Below are 21296 nucleotides of genomic sequence, written 5' to 3'. Positions count from 1 at the left end.
TATCCAACTGCATAATATCTAGTTTTCTTATGATAAATTTCCCTTTTATGGAAATAACAATATCTTCTGTATACTATTTTAAAAAGAAAATTTTTCAATTTGTGAAAATAGCGTTCTTATTTTATTTTTACGATGCTGATGGTCTTTTACTCACACATACATACACATGAGAACAATTGATTACTCAAGGGAATAACTCATCTTTCTCCCTTGAATGGAAATAACTTTTTTTTCCTTTCTTTTTTCATTCATCCCAACCACAGAATAATTCTGATTGCAGTAATAAGTATAAAATGTCAGACTGACACTATATAAATGCAAATGACGTGAAACTAATTTCCACATATGACCTTTTTGTTGATATATATTTAAAGTGTCAAATCAAATTGTTTATATTCATAATTATGTTTCCGATAATTTCTCAATTAATTTAATCAAATTAGCATATATAATAATAATACAAATTGTCAATTGGTCAATTTATTTTTAGAGGATATTTTAAGATGCTGCTTTCATTTCTAGAAATATTAATAATTATATGTAAAAACTTATTCATGCTTTGAAAATCGATTTGCAGAATTTTCTTTTGTTATAACTGTAAGAATATAAATACCGAATAAAGTTTGATGCAACAACAAACCAGATTTGTTAGTTCTGTATTGTTGTGTCAAACTAAAGTCTGATTAGGATAACCAAAACTTTTGTTCTGTCCAACTAAAATCTGATTAGGATTATAAAAATTTTGACGACGCAACAAAAGAAATTTGTTTGCACATTCTTTAGTACCTGAAAATTGAATTGAGATATTTATCGACAGTTAATTCTAGAATGACAAAGACTGAATCAATTCGAAGAGGCGATAATCGTACTGAAAAATGCATGCGAACACGGAAGACAGGTTATATTTGAATACGGTGCGACCTGATTACCTGACCTCTGAAGGCGTATCCGTTTAAACGTTATTGAGCGAGAGGATGGTACACTATGATGACTCGCGCATCCCATTCTGATCAACTAGATGCACACGTGGTAGGCAATGACAAGATAAAATACTTTCCCAATGACAAAAAATTTGTTCCTCTCTCAAAAAGCAAAATTTGCCAAAATTACAAACCAGATGCCGCCATGTTGAGCCAAAAAAGAAATCCCAACCCACCAAATACAAAACACAACTGACCTGGTTTTCCGAGTTGAGAAGTTTGAGCTGCTCATTAATGAGGCTGTACTTGGTGCTCTCTTCTTTTCTCAGCTGACGTTCCTTCTTCAGCTCAGGACTCCAAAATGTCTTGATACTATGCATTGAGCTACCAAGTTTTTGATTCGTCAGTTCCAATTCCTTTTTCAGATTACCCAATTCGCGTTGAAGATCATTATTCTGATGTTGCAGCTCACCAATGTAATTACCACCATCGCGTAACATATGTGTATTTGGACTTTGTCGCGCTGATCTTGTACTGTAGATATCATCGTCAAGATATAAACCACGATCACGACTACGCTCCCTTGGATCACGAATTGGCACAAATTCCCGATCATGATCAAGAATACCCGCCGATGCACGATCAAGACTCGTGTAACGAGCAGTTAAACCAATTGAGCTCGACATTGCTGGCCGTGATGCACTTCTTGAACGATGATGAACAACACCAGCACCAGTTGACATACTCCTACCACGTTCGTCAATCATCACAGGACTGCCAAGGTCCTCGTCACGTGAATAATATGGACTCCCTAGCGCATGATGGTGGTAACTTCCGTAACCGAGATGTTCCGGTGAATTATTACCACTTCGGGTACCACGTTTACGGCCCAATGGACTACCTCGTCCACTGGCATAACTTCTCGATGGACTACGATCGACAGTCGGCAATTCTCCAACACGACGACCACTACGTGGAGAACGTGTCCCACCTCCTGGACCACCGACGACCACGCCGCTTCCACTTGAATAGGGGTCTCTGGACATTCTCTCTTGGGCGCAATCTCCCCCCCACCCCCTTAATTTTCTCTTCCTTTCCTTCCGTCTCTTCCTTTTCTTCCTTCTCCTCCTTCTCCCTCTAGTTGTTTCCTCTTTTACGTTGCCTGGCTACGGCAAACTCTTTCCTCTTCTTTGTCTGTCTCCCCGGTGGTAAATTTAGAAACTATTCTAGAATTTAGGGGAAATTACTGTTTTGGGGTGTCCGGTCATCGGCGACGTCGTGCACGATGTCGCCTCACCTCACGATAAGAACGGCTCATTTCGTTCATAATTTCCAGAATTCCTTTTCTAATTATTAGAAAAGGAAGAGTACAATTTTACCAGTTGAAATTGAAAATTTTTATTAGAATTACTCTCTTCTTTTATTCCAAGGCATAAAATTATAAATGTTAATCCAACTCCAGAATTCTAATTCCAAGCCGCTTTTTCCATAGCGAAAAAAGGTGGCGTTAATGTCGACAAAGACCGGTGAATGTGTCACTGATGTTCCCCGTTCCGACCTTTTTCAACAAACAACGATCGATCGTTGACCTTCTTTCCAAACAGAAAACCCATGAGAGAAAACGAAACACACACTCCCCTATGTATAAATATATAGAATTTCAACTCCAGTGATATTTAGTATCTTTCTTGAGTTTTCCGGCATTGACATGCGCGCGACTCTACCTTCTTTCGCAAAGGGGTTGAATATTAAAAAATCAAAAAATTATTTTCAATTTTAGTTCACACATACACACACCCCTTTATTTAGATACTTTGATTTTTTTCCTTTCAGATTTCCGGCCACCTTTTTTTAAACCACCTCCACAATAATCACTGTACCGGCACAAGGGGTGGTTTGCGCGATCCCCTTTTGAAAAACGAAGGAAAGGAAATTCACGGCACGACAGACCCGCGCGAACTGACTGCCTGTTTTACCCTTCTGCCTTCTCTCACAGCATGCAAGTACTACTACTACTACTACTATTAGTACTACTACAGAGTAAAAGACCGGCACACAACTACATACACATCTTTTCCCGCTCGATTCCTGCTTTCTCTCCTATACATATCCATGCATTGCTTCTCCCCACTATAATCGTCGCGAACAGTTCTCCTCTACACGTCCCACCACACCCTACCGCGCACCACCCACAACCCGCCTTATAACCAAACTCACTCCCTTGCACCCTCCGTTGCCCCTCTTCCATAATATCCCCGGAAACTCGCACATCATAGCGAGTTCGCTTTTGAAGCAACTGTATATATGGTAGAGGAAAAATCTTTTCCCCCTATTTTCTATTCCATTAACAAAGGAAAAGGGATTTTTTTCATTTAAAATTGTTTTTTTTACATTTGAAGTGAAATTCACTCCGTGGAGTGTAATTTTTCCCTGGAAAAAGTGAATTTCACTCCAAGGAAGGGTAGGATAAATTTAAAGGTAACTTTCATTATAAATTTTTTTTTAATTCTTTTTTTAACATTTGGAGTAAAATTCACTCTTTAGAGAGTGTAATATTCTCTGTAAAAAGTAAAATTTACTCCTTAGAAAGTATGATTTTCTCTGGCAGATATTATTTTCACTCCAAGCAAGGGTTTATAAATTTAAACTCAAATTTCAGCATAAAAAATACTCTTTTTTCAATTAAAATTTTTGTTTTAATTTTTGGAATGAATTGTACTACTTAAAGAGTGTGGTTTTCTCTAGTAGAGATGAATTTTTTATTAAATTCGTACTGGTATTTTGTAAAATTAGTACTGGAGTCATATTCAACTCCCTTGGAGTGAATTTTGATACTGGATTTCACTCCAACGAATTTGTTTCTTTGATGTGAGTCAAATTTTTGTATTGATATAAAATTTTCTGAAAGAAAATTTAAAGTAAAATATTACTGCAAGAAAAAGTGGGAAATTTCACTCTAATATTAGAGTATATTATTTTATTTTTAGTCATTTAGAAAAAATAAATTAAAATCTACGAGATTTTTATTCTTTTTCTCCACAAAGTAATAGAATTCGACTAATATCGAAATAGTTTCAATCAAAAGAAATAAAACTCTACTTTTGGTCTCTTTAAAAGTTCATTTGTCTCAATTTTAGTTTTCTTATTGCATTGTCACAATTTTCTCTCGACGCAAATCGAAAGTTCACATGAGAAAAGAAAATAAACTCTCAGCTAAATGTATACGATTTTTTTATTGTACTTATGATCTTAAATATTGGATTGATATAAAAAAAAATAATGATAAGTATTCTTAGCGATGATAATGGGCAACCTAATAATGGCCTCTAATAAACTCAAAACAGTGACAATTTATAACAAACTCCTTAACTGCAGTCAATAAAAACTAACACAACAACCCTTATCAACTATAGTTATAGAATTTTATTACTCTTGGCGCATATACAACGACTTTACTTTTGTTATATAGTTGTTACTATAAATAAAAAATAATTTTTACATAATTAAACTATATTAAATTAGAAAACATATAATAAAAGTAAATAAAGAATATTTTATAAAAAATGGAAATTTGTTTTTACTCTGCTTTTGTATTTTTTGACAAAAAAAATTATTAATCAATTATTAAAATTATTAATCTGCAAACAAATTAAGATCAATCTGATGCAAAAAATGTCATCATATTTATCAACGAAAAATAACAAAATAAAAAAAAAGATTTTCCTTTTATAAAAAATAATAACTGATATGATTAAAATTTCAATACGTGAACATATTGTCATTATCATAAAGATAACTCTAGAATGATCAAATTATTATCACTTTTCGCGACTATGAAACCTTCTCCCATGTATATAATCTTTGGAAGTTCTTTATAAAAAAAATAAATGCAATCAGTAAAATTTTTTATTTAAATCAAATAAATGCCTGTGAGACAAATATATCATTTCTGTAGGTGTAATTATATTATTATACCAATTCCATATTTATAATTAATGGAAGTGTTCGATATATAGTTAGTACTTCTTGACTAATTAAGGATCATTCTCCATATATAAAGGATGAATTTAATAGTGTAATTACGAGGAAAAGGAAAAAAAATATAAAGTAGGCATAATTTTTCTTATGTTAAAAAAAAATTTTACGCCACTAATAAGGATAACTCTTTTAACTCTCTCTCTCTATATATATATATGTATATAAAAGCTGATCTGAATGGTATAGAACTCGAAAGAGTTGTGTGAGGTTTGGATTTTCCTCTCGTGGCCCCGGTACGTCAATGAAGCTACGTTTCACCTAACAGTGCTGTAACACGAGAGGGTAACAGAAAAAAAAATATATATACATATACGATCCTAGAAAATATGTTTCCCATCATCGATTTTTTTTTATTTCAGGGTTCACTGAAAGTCCAACGAACTTGAAATTATTAAATTTTGAAACAACAAAAGAATTTGATGCGCTTCTGTGGCGACAATAAATTTGTATATACATATGTATATTGTATGGAAAAAGAAAGAAGAAGATGTGTACAGAAAAAAAAGAAAAAAAAAATTTTCTTTTTTTTACCCTCACGTTATTTTTCGATCAATGAACTAAGCGGGTACGCGCGAGGTTGGATCGATAATTCAACGTACTCCATATAGTGAGAGAGAGACTAGAGCGTCGCTAAAAGCGTATATTCCACTGGTCGAAGGGAAACACGCGCGCAAACGCAAGCTCTACGTCATATATTCTATATAGTGGGTGGAAAAACGTTTTTCGCGTTTGCAATTTCCCATGTATCCCTTCGGGTCTGTTTGATCCTTCAACGATTACGCAGAAGCAATGACATCAATTTTCAAACAGAGAGAGAGAGAGAGAGAGAAATGCTGGTGCTGCATTCTGTGAGCAATCAGATCAACTTTCATACAGTATTCACAGATATATTGAGAAAGGTCATGACCTTTTGCTGGCGGGAAAATCAAAATGAACTAATTAAAAATTTATTGTTCAAAAATTTAAGTTTGGACAAAAAAGTGCAGAAACACAATTGGCATTTTGACAGAATAAATTATTCAAGAAATTTTCCCTTATTTATTTGTATTTAACTGAAGAGTATGATCCTAACAGCATCCGGATATTCAAGATATCATATGGACGTCCTATAGATATCCGGTAATTAGGATATCCATAGATATCCTGAGGACATCCTAGAGATATCCAAATTTCCGGATACGGCTAGGACGTCCATAAGATATCCTGTAATATCCGTTGTTGTTAGGGATCTAAATTTAACTAACATTTAATCAAACTGTCATTTGGTAAAATTGGCATTTAGCAAATTCCTATTTAGCCAAATTAATGCTAAATCAAATTAGGATTTAACCGAATTGTCAATTAATAGAAAATGACATTTAAACAAACTACTGTTTAGGAATTTTTCTTTTTATCAAAGTGCCATTTATTCTACGTGTCATTTAGCCGAAATACAATTTAACCAAACGTCAATTATCCGAATCTGCATTTAACCGAATAGACAATAAATCGAATTGTCTGAATTAACATTTAATCAAATTGCTAATTAACAATACTTACTTTTTATCAAAATACCATTTAATATATTGGTTATTTAGCCGAAATGTAATTTAACCGAATTGTTTTTTAAAAATGTTAACTTAGCCGAATTTTTATTCAGCCGAGTAGCCATTTAACCAAATTTAACCGCATTAGAATTTTAAAAAATTGACAGTTCATCGAATTACAATTTTTCAGTATCTTCTCAAATAACCGAATTGTCATTTCACCAAATTGACAGTTAATCAAAATGTTCATTTATTCATTTATTATTTATTTAACCGAATTGTCATTTAGAGTAGAAATTCACTTAAATAGCAGTTCAATCTGATAAAAAAAATGAGTTGAATGTTAATTCGGTTAAATAAAAATTTTGCTAAATGACAATTCGGTTAAATAATAATTATCTTCTCTTAAATTTCATTCATGTGTCCCAGAATTAAAAAATTATTTCATAATTGTATATATACAGAAACAAGATTAAAAAACAGCCAAATGAGATAAGGAATTTTATTTCATAATCAACATTTTCGTCTATAAATATAAAATACAATTAAATTAATGAATCATTCAATAACATGTGTAATTAACAGTAGTTTAAATTAATGGTACTAGTTTTTGTCTCATAGAAAATAAACAAATAAAGGGGAAATGTTTTTGTTTCGTTTTTGCTTTTGAATGATTGACAAATATTAGATTAGACAAGTAAAACGAGTGATGGTAATTCCCACTTGACCAATGGCCTCTGAGTATTAAACGATAACGTTTAATGGCTAATGATAGGCACTGTGTCGATCAAAGAGATCCATCGTTTGTTTAGTAGGCTCTCAACTCTCAAATGTGAAACAAGTCGAGAGAAAAAAAAATGAAATTATTTTTGCTTACAGTGTTTGTTTTTTTATTTATTAATTTATCATTTTCAATTGATCAAAGAAAATTTGGACCATGGTTTCCAGCGACAGAAGGTGAACCATGGCCTGCACCGTGGAAAAGAATTATGGGAAATAATTCACTTATTTTACGACCATTAAGTTTCAAAATTGAGGTATGTTTTTATTACTCGAAAAATTATTAACTTATTATTATTATTTATTATAATAAATGAAAAAATTCTTTAATTTGATAATTAATTATCCAGACAACAAACAATGATTGTCCCATTTTGCAAGATGCCATTGAAAGATATAAATCGATAATTTTCGAAGAAGCAAAATCTGCTGCTCATTTAGTACAAGGAATAGAAAAACCAAATTCATCAATTTCTGGAATCATAACAGGAATGTTGATTCAAAAATTAAATAGTTGTGAATCGCAACCTTATTTTCAAATGGATGAATCATGTAAGTAAATAATAAATCGTAAATAATTGACATATTTTGCCAAAAAAATTCTTAAGCAAAATAATTGAAAATTTCTTCTTCTTAGATTCGTTAGAAATCACCGAAATATCAGATGTTGCAATTTTGAGTGCAAATACCGTTTGGGGAGCTCTTCGGGGTCTTGAAACTTTCACGCAATTATTGTCACCATCGGGACTGGGAGCTAGTGTAATTTATTTTTTAGAGAACATAATTAAATTTTTAAAAAAATTGTTCAATTTTTTCAAAAGTTTATTCTCTAAATTTGAAAACAATAAATTTTTTTTACAGCTAAAATTGACGTCTCAACAAATTTATGATAAGCCAAGAATGCCACATCGAGGTCTTCTTCTCGATACGTCACGTCATTTTATTCCAGTTGATGATATTCTCCTAATTCTCGATGGAATGTCTTATAATAAATTAAACGTTTTTCATTGGCACATTGTCGATGACAATAGTTTTCCCTATGAAAGTAATGTATTTCCCAAACTTTCCCTAAAGGGCTCCTATCATCCAACAATGATCTACAGTGCAAGTAATATTCGAAAAATCATTGATTACGCACGAATTAGAGGAATTCGAGTAATTCCCGAATTTGATACTCCTGCACATACTACATCTTGGGGACAGGGTCATCCCGAGTTACTCACAAAATGTTACGGTAATTGCGCATTCATTTTTTATAAATTACAAAAAGATGATAGAATAATAAAGAAAAATTAAATATATAGATAAAGATGGAAATTTGGATGGAACAACGGGTCCAATGGATCCAACAAAGCCTGCTCTTTATACATTTCTACAAAATTTATTTGAGGAAGTTGTGCAACTTTTCCCAGATAAATATTTACATGTGGGCGGTGACGAAGTGCCATTCGAATGCTGGGAAAGTAATCCTGATGTTCTTACTTTCATGAGGGATCACAATATTACGAAAAATTTCACAGCATTGGAAAATATTTTCATCAATAGACTGCTCGATATAACGTATGATTTGAATGTAAAAACTATTGTTTGGCAGGAGGTGATTGTTTTACTTTTATTAATTAAAAATACAAAAAAAATTGGATTTTTTAATAATAATGAAAATAATTGAATTCAATAACCATGATAGGTGTTCGATAACGGAGTGAAAATTCATCCTGGAACAGTTGTTCAAATTTGGACTGGAACTTGGCAAAGTGAAGTTTCCAGCGTCACTAGTGCCGGATTTCCAGTGATACTTTCCACGTGCTGGTATGTTTTTTTTATTTCGAGAAATTATGAGGAAAATTATGATAGGATTTTGAAGGAAAATTTACCTTGTTTCAAGGTACTTGGATCATGTTGCTGGTGGTGGTGATTGGCGAAAATATTATCTCTGCGATCCTCTCTCCTTTTCTGGATCACATGAACAAAAGAAACTTATGATGGGCGGTGAAGCTTGCATGTGGGCTGAATTCGTTGATCGGTAATAATTATTTATCACAAAAATATTATTCAAACAATTTTGTTTCCTCATTTATATTTAAAAAAATTTTTTTTAAATGTTTTCTTGAACAAATTTTAGTAAAATTTATTTTTATATCAGTTCTGATATATTTTGACAAGTTTTTACATGTAAACTGCATCTATGGACTTGAGAAACTTTTACTACATAATATTACATATTTATTTCTTGACTTTTTCAAAAATCATAAAAGTTTGGAAAAAACGTGACTTTTTTGTATAGTTTCAGCGGATCCAATATTATTTTCATAATTAATTTCTTTTTTTATATTATAATGATATGTTATTTATAACTTTGCAGAAACAACGTCCATTCGAGAATCTGGCCTCGAGCAAGTGCGGCAGCTGAACGACTTTGGAGTTTTGAAGTACAATCTCTGGACTATGTCTCGAGGCGTTTGGAGGAGCACGCTTGTCGCATGAACAAACGTGGTATTCCTGCTCAGCCTCCCAATGGAGCAGGTTTTTGTATTGTTTGATATATATTCACGCTTTTACAAAAAAAAAAAAAACATATTCCCCGCATTATAAAACCCTACTTTTTTTTCTTTGTCATTCTCGAAAACATATGAAAAATCAGTTTTTATTACTGATAGATTTCTGTTACAATCATAATAAAAGGTATCTTCTACTAAAAAGAATATTTTTTATTATAAATGTGGTAAAAAAAATTTCCACAATAAAAATAAAGAAAAATTATTTTTCACTTTATGATGATGTAATTTTTTCTAAAAAAATATACAATATAGAGCAGAAAGTATGTCAGTATTACCTTCAGGATATTTGTTCTACTTCGAGACTCACATGTAATAGATTAAAATTTTTTTTTTTTGCACAACTTTTGAGATGTTTTTTAGTAATTGTTAATAAAATTTGATATCGGTAATTTGTCCTTATTTATCTTTTTCCATTCCCTGAAAAGGAAATTTAATAAAACATATTTTTTTCCAATATGATTTCCTGAGGAAATTAAAAATTATAAACAAAAAAATAAAAAACTGTGTCTTATTTTTGTGTTTATTATTTAGAGTTTGTATTTATTTATTTAGAGTACAAAATGTATTTTTTGAATAATTTTTGAAAATCATTCAAAAAATATTAAAATTTTGAATTCAAAAATTCTTGAGGGAAAATTCTTTTTGGTTGCAAGTGAAAATATATCATAACGAAACGTGATAAAGTGTCGCCAGTGAATATAAAGTAAGTACATACGCTACATGACGACTTAGAACCTGTGTGGTCGATACTCGACTCTCGTAAAGAGCTAAGTCTGACTCTAAACTCAGAGAAAAGGAAAGATGAATGATCCTTGAAAACATCTCCAATATAAAACTTATATCACAGTAAGAAATTTACAAGAACAATTAAAAAAAATCTATTCAATGTCAAATTTTGAATTAATTTTTTTTAACTCTTTGCAAAAAAATTTCTATTGTTTTCAATTGCTTTTTAGGTTTTTCAATTATCTTATCAATTTCTTGTTCAAGATTTATTTTTTATTCTTCTATTTCAAGGTTATTCATTTTTTTGTCGTTTTTATTTATTTATTTATTTATCTATTTATAGTCTAAACGGGGCTCACAAATAAAAAATACCCTTTCATACATAAATATAAAAAAGGGAAATTTTTTTTAAAATTTGAATAACGTAAATTATTCCTGAAAAAGAAAAAATTGTTTTTCCAGCTTTTAATTTATTTAATTACAATGAAATTTGCTTTCTATAAAATATCAATCTTGGTATAAAAAAAATGTTGATAAAATTTTCATTAAAAATAATTGCACTTTTCAGTATAGAATAAGATAAATGGTTTCATCTCCTTTTTCTCATTCTTTGTCATTAAATATTAAAGTTGAGAAATAAAAATTTCAAAAAAAAGTCAACTTGACTTTTTAGAACTTTCTTCTATAAAGAAAAGTCTTGTACATATTATTTTATTTCAGCGAAAAGTTTTTCCAAGCTCTAAAATAAAGAGAGGAGAATTTATATAATAATATAAAAAGCCAAGTCGATATAAAAGTCCAGTTTTGCAGTTTTTTAACTGCCCATAAAATCGTGCTTGTATAATACGTGCGTGACTTTATTGCTTGTCATACATGATCTTTCATAATCGACCTCTTGATAATCAGAGTTAGTGACTTTCAACCCATGCAAGCACAAATATACTTTGCTTTTAATTTTTTTATATCTAAACCAAAAGAAAAAATTAATTAACATTTTTTATATTTTTTTTTATTTTATTTATTTCTTCTTCATTATTTAATATTATTATTGTTTATTGTTTATTATTATTAATAATAAATTAAAAAGTTAATAAATAAATTTAATAAATGAAAATAATTATTATTGAAAATTTTATAATAATTTTATTAATTAATTATTAATTTTCTTCTTATTATTTAACAATAAAAAATTACATCTCTGAATATGGTTAACTGGCTGATAATGACAGCAGTTTGGTTATATTGTTTTTTTTACGTTCTTTCTGTAACTTAATCAACAATAATTTCCTTTTCGTAATTAGTGTAGCCTATTGCATAATTAGCAAAAAAATTATTGCACCATTTATTTTTCACATTTAATAACCCAAAAAAGGTAATTTTGAAAAAAACAAAAAAATAGTTCAATATAATTTTTCTTTTAATTATTAACCTTGTTTTTCTCTCTCATAGAAAATTATCGCGAGACTGTTTATACCAATCATATAAAAGATTTTATAAAATTGGAATTAGGAATTAAAAATTTCAAAGAAAATATCTAAATTATGACCACTCAAACATTGAAGCGTAATTGCAAAAATCTTTTCACAAATTCCGGAAGGTTATGTACATTGGAGAGAAATATTCCAAAAATCAAACTTACGCCACGAGATAAATCCAATGATCGTTTATCACCATCACCGAGATTAAAATCATTTCCACCGGAGAAAATCAATAGAATAAAGGAAAATGTTTTATTACCATCAACAAGAACGGAAAATGTATCTCCTACAAGACAAAATATTGGTCATGGAGATGCTGCAAATATTCAGGAAAAATTACCAATAACATCAAACCAAGAACTGATTAAAAAAACTCCAAAAAGTCATAAAATAACCTATTTTTATCCCACTGAGAATTGTTACCAATCAGAAGGTATTCTAACTTCGCAAAAAAATGTCAATCCCCTTCTAACTCATCGACTTTTTACTCCTAATTCTTTTTCTGAATCGTCACCAAGAAACAAAATCACACCAAGACCAATTGTTTCTCATCTTCCAACTCACCGGGACAATATTCAAAAATTTCCTCATTTCGAACAAGAAATCGTCAAGGCTGATGACAATTGTCAAAAAACTGTCAAAAATCACGAAAATGTAAACCAAGAAATTGTAAAAAAAGAAATTGTATCTGAAAAATATAAGGAAACTTTAAGAGAAGATGACAAAATTCCAAGTGGAGAACATGACAAAATTGAAAAAACAGAACAAAATCAAGAATTTGTTTCTGATAATTTTAAAACTGAAACAAACTACGAGAAACAACCAATTGGTGGACGAGTTGCAGCTGTTTATCGAGAATCATATTTGAAAGAGAATTACAATTTACAAAAAGAATTTGCTCCCAAAAAAATGAGGCAACAAGTGATGCAACAATTGCCAATATCAGCTCCAGTGTTTCAACGTGATTCAATTCAATCGAATAATTTTCCAAATAAATATCCAATTCCATTGCGAATGGAAAATATTAAACAACCAAATCATCAACAAACGGATCATCAATTACATAATTGTCAGCAACATGATTCTGTATTGAATCAAAATCATCAACAACAAAAGGAATCTTATTTTTACAAACCTAATTTTCATTCCGGAATGACATCACCGCAGGATTTTTCCATTAATCGTCAGAAGTATTTTCAACATTGTCAACAGAGTTGTAATAATTTTCAAGCGAACCCTAGTAATTCTCAAACAAGCCCTAATAAGTTTCAAGTAAACCCTAATAATTTTCAACCGAACCCTAACAGTTTTTATTCCAACCCTAATAGTTTTCATCCGAACCCTAGTAGTTTTCAAATCCCTAATAATTCTCAAACAAACCCTAATAGTTTTCAAGCAAACCCAAATAATTTTCAAGCGACTCCAAACAATTTTCAATTTCTTCACAATGATAAACATTCACAAGATCATTCGAATAATTATCATTTTCCAATGAATCGTAATGACAGAACACAATACACTTCATTTGCCATGGATTTGGTAAATCCACAATTCAACCACTCTCAAGCTGAGGCAGAAAAAAGTCAACAAATTGTACCAAATAATTATACACAAAATAATCAGCACTCCAATCAGAATAAATCCACATTAAAATCTCCAGATGTACAGCAGCAGAATAAAACGAGTAGTAAAGTTTATTACTTCACGCCACAAATGCTGAAGGATCAGGAATTACTTTTAAACACAATGCAACAGCAACAATTCCCCGAGGATGTGATGATGAGACAATTTCAATTGTTGCTCATTGAGCAAAAGAAACAGCTCAATTATTTAGAAAGTTTATCAGAAAATGAAGGGAAAATTATTCAGAGGCAGCGGAATAATGTTTCAAGGAAAATTACAAGAAACACCGTTGATGAAAAACCCGAATGGATGGAGCATATAACTCCACCGAGGATAACTTACTGCGAAATGGAGAAAATCAAATGCTATGGATTCGAACCTAATTGGAATGAGCAAAATTTTCAGAATCAGCAGAAAATACAGAATTATCATAGAGATCAGCATCTGAATCGGATACATCAGCTTGAGGATCAGAAATGCCAGTGTCTACTGCCACAGAAATACCAGTGGATTCATCAACAGAATGATGATTATCGTTCGCCTCAGGTTTGTTGCGACCCAAAATTTTTATTATAACAAAATTAACAGGGTCATAAATATAGTATAAATATTTTTAGGTTCAAAATCAAGGTAAAAGTCATCAGGAGATGGAGATGGGTGATCAACGGTCAGAAATACCGGTTTCAAATTTGGACCAGGAGGTGTATCATCGGCAGATGCAGGATTGTTTACATAATTTGCAGCAACAATCTTCAATGCATCAACAACCACTAGTTCAGAATGATAAATCGTTCGTACCACACCAGAAATCTTTGGTACCACAACACCAATTTTTTGAACCACATAAAAAATCACTGGTACCACATCAGCAATCGTTAATACATAAAAAATCAGCAGTACCACATCAGCAGTCGTTAGTACAACATCAAAAACCAATGATACCACAGCAGCAATATTTGGTAGCACATCAGAAATCACTGGTACCTCAGCACCAATGTCTGGTACCACATAAAAAATCCCCACAGCAACCACTAATACCACAACAACAATCGTTAGTAAATCAAAAATCACTAATGGTACCAAATCAACAAGCATTTTTGTATCAACAATCATTGGTCCAACATCATCAGCCTCCAGCACCAGATCATCAAACTTATATTCAACAACAAAATTCATGGATAAATCACTGTTCATGTTCGAATAATAATCATCATCACACAGTGAAACAAAATTCTACAACAATGCCATCAGTTCCATTAAAATTTGATGAAAATTGTTCAACGGGAGAAAATTTAAATTCAGTGGAAGCTTCCAGTTTATTGCGGCTTCGTTACCACAAGGAAATTGTGCAACCTCAGCAACGAAACAATGGTCTACAAGATGCAGACACGATAAAGGAGGCGCTAGAGGCATTGACAAAGTCGGATACCAGAAAAGGGTTCGAGTACTTGGTGAATTTGAATAAAAAGGATTCGATCATTAAATTGAATGGCACTCAAGAACCGGGAGTGATACCAAAAGATTTTTTACAAAAACCATTGCATGAAAAAATAATGAAAAATGTTTCTGCCAATGGTTTAGAGAATCAACGGAATCCAAATAATCCATTGCCACCTTTGAAAATAAAAAATTTTGATAATCAATTAATGGAATATCCACGATCGAAAAAAGCGTCTTATGTTACCAATAACACTGATGTTCCGGAAAATGAGAATCGACAATATCAATGTTTTCAAGAAAATTATATTCAAAATCAATTTCCCATATCAGATATTATTATTCAGCATCCACATTATATTGATAATGAACATGTAAAAGAATCTGCAATTTGTGAAAATGTAAGATCACATTTTGTACGTTACGAAAATTCAATGAATGAAATTCAAGAACCAAGAATTATTGGAGGTTTCACTTATCTCGCGAGGAAATCAAATTCTATTCCATCATAGTTCTCATGTTGTCGCTGAAAAATTTCACCGAGTAAAAATTGTTTATTCGCGGAAAGGAAATTTAATTTTTATTTTAAAATTGTAGTGTTTGTTTATAAAATTTGATACAAACGGAACATATTTTTTTGTATCGTTTTTAATTTTTATAAACAATGTTTTTTATGGATCAAACTTTTTTAATTGTAATAAAAAAATAATGTTTAATTTTTCTGAAAAATAAATTTTATTTCAGAGAAAAAAGAAATGGTTGTATATAATTTTTGTTATTAAATTATTGTTCAAAAATTTCTGTATAATGAAAACAAAGTTTTGTTATAAAAATACGTTAATAGTTGATAACTTCATAGTTGATTCTTAAAATTCAAACTGTCAGTATTATTATGTTAAAAAAATATTAACTTTCAAAGGAAATGGAACAGAATAGAAAGGAATTTAATTTCTTTTCTCCTAATTCAAAAAATGTTAATGTCGTTGATCTTTTTAAGATATTAGACGAAAAAATAAAATCGGATCAAACAGTGAAAAATCAAGATGAAACCGAACCGGTAAAGATACATAAAATTTTATCTTTATTATTATTATTGTAAATAATTTAAATCAAAATAATTTTCTAATCAAGAATTAAATATTTAAAAATAAAATTTTTTATTATCTTTACAAATAAAAAAAAATAAAAATAGAATAAAAAGTATATAACATAATTTATATAATTCTCAGATCTTTTTGTCTCCGTCTGAATATCTCAGGCAAATGACAATGACTACTGAACAGAGAGCGGATTATTTGATAAAAAATTGTCAAAAACTTGATATTAATTCAATAATAAATGCACGGAAAGCAATTTCTTTTCAAGCAACACCTAATATTTTGATATTTCAACAAACACATGTCAATGAAACGTATTCCATCTCCTTTCTCATTCAAAATGTATCCAAGGCATGTATCTAATTTTTTTTAAATAATATAATAATTTTTCAAATTTTTCAAATATTATATCATTCGACACCATTAGGTTCCAAAGTATGTAAAAATGATTTCTGAGCTCGATCCCTCATTTCAAATAGGATTTAAAGGAAATACTTTGAACACGAGATTGGCCCCGGGAATGACATTATCTTACGAAGTGAAATTTTCTCCAGATGAAAAAAGAGACTACGTTTATGAAGCAGTATTCGTTTCTGATAATGAAATTCTTACAGTGCCAATGATTGGTAAAAAAAATAATTTAATTATATCACGATGGATAAAAAAGTTAATTATTAGTAAAAAGTATTTCGATTTAAATGAAAAGCCATTGGACCGAGAGCAATTTTGGACTTTCCCGATCGAATCGAGGTTCCATCGACAGCAGTAAAGATTTCATCTTCGAAAACTGTTTTGGTTCGAAATATTGGAAATATGCCAGCTTTGTTCAGTCTATATTCTCAAGAGTATGTAAAATACTTTTACATTTTGTTTTTTTGTCTATAAAACTTTTAATTTGACTTAAAATACACTATTTTTTTCATTTCCCCAATTTTTTTTAAATTCAAAAAAATGTACCTAAAGGGACTCTTTTCACAAATTTTTTTTTATTACAGTCCGAGATTCAATGTAACTCCAACACAGGGCATGATAGAAGAAGAGGAAATGATACAGTTTACGGTGAGTTTTATCTCAAACAGAACGGGTGACTTTGAGTCGAAGCTCTACCTCAAATACGAATCAGGTAAAAAGGAAAAAAAATTTTCTTCTTTACTACTTCTACTGATGCACGGAAATCGAATCGTCTAAATCAGTTTAAAGAAATTGACTCTCTTTCGTTTTAAATAAAATAAAAAAAAAAGGTGAAATCGTACGCCTCAACTTGCAAGCATCGGCAGTCAACTGTAATATTCGTCTCGAGAGAGGAAGTCTACGAATGGAAGACACGTATTTTAGTATGTCAAGGTCTAAGCTTCTCGCTGTTCACAACAGAAGTGATCACATCGTCAAGTTCCGGTGGTTGAAATACAGTGATAGCGAGGAAGATGAAATACAACGAGAAAAGTACATATATATGTATATAACAAAGAGAAAATTCTCTTGAGAGCTAAACTTCTAAAAAAAAACCCTTAGAAACCACTTTCCTTTTATATATGAAAGCCAAACAAATTTACCAACTTTTCTTTTTTATTATTTAACTGTAAAGAATGTATTTTCCTCTTAAGGTAATTTTTATTTTTCAAGACAGTTTTATTAATATCTCCACTCCTCAGAAAAAAGACAATTTTTTTTCATTTAATTTTTACTATTTCAATTTTTATTTTTCTGTTTAGGAACATTCAAAGAGAGTTGAAGTAGGTTCAGTGTAGAGTAATGTAGGTTCAATGTAGGGCTTAGGTTTTATGATTAAAATATGGTCACGGCAGGTTGTATGTAGATTTAATGTAGGGTTAAAATATAATTAAGGTAGAATTAATTAAATAATTTATAATTTGTATGCATATTATTGCATGACCCATATAAATTATTTTCACTTAAAATATACATTAAAATTAAAAGCACTAAAATAATTATACAATTAAATATGCCAAGAAAATATCATCTTTTCAAGTTTTTTCTCTTTACAAAATCGAAAATCAATTTATTAACAAAGATGACGTTCATGAGAATATATTTTATATAACCCAAATGCATAATATAAAATAATGGGAAATTGATTGTCTGACCTAAATTGACTATTACTACTGGGAACTAAATATAATTATTAAAAATGTTCTTATTCACTTATTATTTAATGTTATAAATGTAATATGTTGTTAAATTACTCAAATTGATAAATGAAGAAAATTTGTTTCTCTCTCTCTCTCAAAAAAAAAAATAATAATAAACAACAACGAGATAAATTATAAAATAACTTTTGTCTGACTTGTACATATTTTTCTACTGAAAAATGAAATTTAAAAACAGTTAATTCAAAAGAAAATAATAAAAGAAAATTCCTTTCTCGAAAAAAAACAAATAAGTAAGAAAAGTAGAGAAATTCTGAAAGAACTTTTATTCTTGCTCTTATATACATATATATTTTTCGACTGAAAATAAAACTTGGAAATTTTGGATTAAAAAAAAAAAGAAAAGAAAATGTCAAGTTAGTTTTCTTTAATCAGAAATAAGAATGGAGATGAAGAATAAATTTGAAAAAGAGTATGTCTGACGTAAATAGCGTTATACTACTTGCAGAAAAATTTATTAAATTTCATTAAATTGTAAAAAAAGAGAGATGAAAAATATTAAAAACAATAAAGTTCTAGAAATTATATCAGGTTGTTTATTAAAAAGTTGAGAAATAGAACAAGATTTATTTAATTGTTAAAATTTATTTTAATTTTTAATTTTATTTCTTCTATTTTTCATTTTCTTTTTCATTGTATTTTTTAATTTATTTTTTTTACTTTTTTCAAAGTCAATAAATGTATATTAAATAATAATTTTAATTTCTCAAATAGATACAATGAATTTTCCAATCGTGTTGTTAAAATTAGTGAAATAAATCAATGCACTGAATTGGAATGTCACAAGATATATTTACCTGAAACACATAAAAAAATTTGTGAAAGAATTTACAAAGAGGAAATTTTTTCTCTCGTCAATGAAATATTTCCCTATAAAAATTTGAATTTTTTTCTCGATCCAATGGTAATTTTTTTTTAATATTTCAAATTTTTTCGCTATGGACAATCAATAAAGATAAAAAAAATTGCAAATACAAAAAAATAATTATTTATTTATATTTTATTTTCCAGGAGGGTGAAATTTGGCCACAAAGTTCACAAAATATAATGATTTATTTTCAACCAAGTGAAATTGGAGAAATTACAAGTGTTGCCTATTTGGAAATTAGTGGCCGTGAAGACAAACTTTCATTGAGGTAGTAAAATAAAAATAATACAATTTTTTTATAATCTTAAAAAAAACCTACCAATTGAACCTAAATTGCAATAGACTAAGAATAATCAATTTTATTCCATTTTTGCTTCCTCGTGGAGGAAACTTTGTAGTCCTTTCGATTATAAAACTTTTCAAAGTGGCGGAAACAAATTTTTTTCTTTATAGAAACATGTTATATGAGATGTGTGTGTGTGTGGATCCCTTTTTTGTTTAGAAGATAACTTTAACAGGTTTTAATGGATTTAGATAGAATTTAGTAGGCTCATTTATCATATTAATTTCTCAAATCTGACCAAAGGATTTTGAAAAATACTCAAAAAAAAAAATTTTATGGTCTTTTTTCCAAAAATTTTTTTTTAATCGAAAAAATTTTTAAATAGAAAAATTTAAGGTTATATATAATAAAATCGTATTCTTTACGTCAAGACGAATCGATCAATATATATAAAGTATTCATTTGAGGTAAATTTAAAGAATTAATGAAAGTTAAAAAATCAAAAATTCACATTTCGTCAATAAAATTTTGCTTTCTCCACGAGGAAGCAAATTTTTTTGCTGATCGTAAAGAGGAAGCAAAATGTTCATGTAATGAACATCTGAATTTACAACTTTTTGGTAAGTTTTTTATGCTTTTGGATGCGTTTTTGGTCATAAAAAGGGTCTTCCTCTACTCGGATCTGGGTGTCAATTTTTTTCTACACTTTTCGGTGTATTTTGTGCAAGAATATGCAATAAAATCTTCTGCCTAAGAAAAATTGAATTATTTTTGTTAGTTTTTTATGCTTTTGGATGCGTTTTTGGTCATAAAAAGGGTCTTCCTCTACTCGGATCTGGGTGTCAATTTTTTCTACACTTTTGGGTGTATTTTGTGCAAGAATATGCAATAAAATCTTCTGCCTAAGAAAAATTGAATTATTTTTGTTAGTTTTTTATGCTTTTGGATGCGTTTTTGGTCATAAAAAGGGTCTTCCTCTACTCGGATCAGGGTGTCAATTTTTTTCTACACTTTTCGGTGTATTTTGTGCTCAGCATCCGCTGGACCAATCAAAAAGTGCGCCATACAATTTTTGTTCAGAACTTTCTTCTAATCACTATGGCAGTATTCCCGAACGATTATCTAGCGAATTGAATTTTTTGAAAATTTTTCCGAATTTGTTTTCTAGTTTAGCTCAGCATCCGCTGGACCAATCAAAAAGTGCGCCATACATTTTTTGTTCGCTACTTTTTGCTAAAGAATTTGGCGGTATTCCCGAACGATTATGTCGCGAATTTAATTTTTCGAAAATTTTTCCAAAATATTTTTGAGTGTAGCTCAGCATCCGCTGGACCAATCAAAAAGTGCGCCATACATTTTTTGTTCGAAACTTTTTCCCTATTTTATTGGTGGTATTCGGGAGCGATTAACTCGCGAATTTAATTTTTCGAAAATTTTTCCAAAATATTTTTGAGTGTAGCTCAGCATCCGCTGGACCAATCAAAAAGTGCGCCATACATTTTTTGTTCAGAACTTTCTTCTAATCACTATGGCGGTATTCCAGAACGATTATCTCGCAAATTTAATTTTTCTGAATTTTTTCCAAATTTGTTTTCTAGTGTAGATCAGCATCCGCTGGACCAATCAAAAAGTGCGCCATACATTTTTTGTTCGAGACTTTTTGCTCAATTTTTTGGCATTATTCCCGAGTCATTATCTGGCAAATTTTTTTTTTCGAAAATTTTTCCCCAGTTTTAGTGAGTGTAGCTCAGCATCCGCTGGACCAATCAAAAAGTGCGCCATACATTTTTTGTT

At 30.1% G+C, this 21296-nt stretch overlaps 4 protein-coding genes across 7 annotated transcripts in view; 3 read left to right on the top strand and 1 right to left on the bottom strand.

Annotated features, from left to right (window-relative positions):
• The window catches only part of LOC127283475 (ELKS/Rab6-interacting/CAST family member 1), a 57633-nt gene extending 54645 nt beyond the window's left edge, over window positions 1–2988 (bottom strand). For 2 of the 4 annotated variants that reach the window (XM_051308386.1, XM_051308387.1), the window contains exon 1: window positions 1178–2981. In XM_051308386.1, the coding sequence (XP_051164343.1) occupies window positions 1178–1966 (789 nt within the window). In that variant the 5' untranslated portion in view covers window positions 1967–2981. Of the gene's footprint in view, window positions 1–1177 lie in introns of all 4 variants that reach the window. The other 2 variants (XM_051308388.1, XM_051308389.1) reach the window with 2 other exon arrangements.
• LOC127283183 (hydrocephalus-inducing protein-like) overlaps window positions 1–21296 on the top strand; it is a 54042-nt gene that overhangs the window by 8854 nt on the left and 23892 nt on the right. Inside the window, exon 2 of the mRNA XM_051307891.1 lies at window positions 19363–19487. Coding sequence (XP_051163848.1) covers window positions 19399–19487 — 89 coding nt within the window. The 5' untranslated portion in view covers window positions 19363–19398. The remainder of the gene's footprint in view (window positions 1–19362; window positions 19488–21296) is intronic.
• LOC127283477 (beta-hexosaminidase subunit beta-like) lies at window positions 7243–10211 on the top strand. Its single transcript, XM_051308392.1, has 8 exons — window positions 7243–7521; window positions 7615–7816; window positions 7902–8023; window positions 8126–8498; window positions 8569–8861; window positions 8952–9073; window positions 9150–9287; window positions 9627–10211. The coding sequence occupies exons 1-8, from the start codon at window positions 7342–7344 to the stop codon at window positions 9802–9804; spliced, it is 1608 nt and encodes a 535-aa protein (XP_051164349.1). The 5' UTR covers window positions 7243–7341; the 3' UTR covers window positions 9805–10211.
• LOC127283476 (putative uncharacterized protein DDB_G0289263) lies at window positions 11785–15792 on the top strand. The gene is made up of 3 exons (XM_051308391.1): window positions 11785–11920; window positions 11998–14195; window positions 14267–15792. Exons 2-3 carry the CDS (start codon window positions 12090–12092, stop codon window positions 15596–15598), a joined length of 3438 nt encoding a protein of 1145 aa, XP_051164348.1. The 5' UTR covers window positions 11785–11920; window positions 11998–12089; the 3' UTR covers window positions 15599–15792.

The sequence above is a fragment of the Leptopilina boulardi genome, unplaced genomic scaffold, assembly GCF_019393585.1.
Source record: "Leptopilina boulardi isolate dan_hultmark-lab unplaced genomic scaffold, ZJU_Lbou_2.1 LbouV2_31, whole genome shotgun sequence".
NCBI lineage: Eukaryota > Metazoa > Arthropoda > Insecta > Hymenoptera > Figitidae > Leptopilina > Leptopilina boulardi.
Note: the sequence above shows the minus strand (reverse complement) of the source record. Positions and strands in the feature narration are given on the sequence as shown.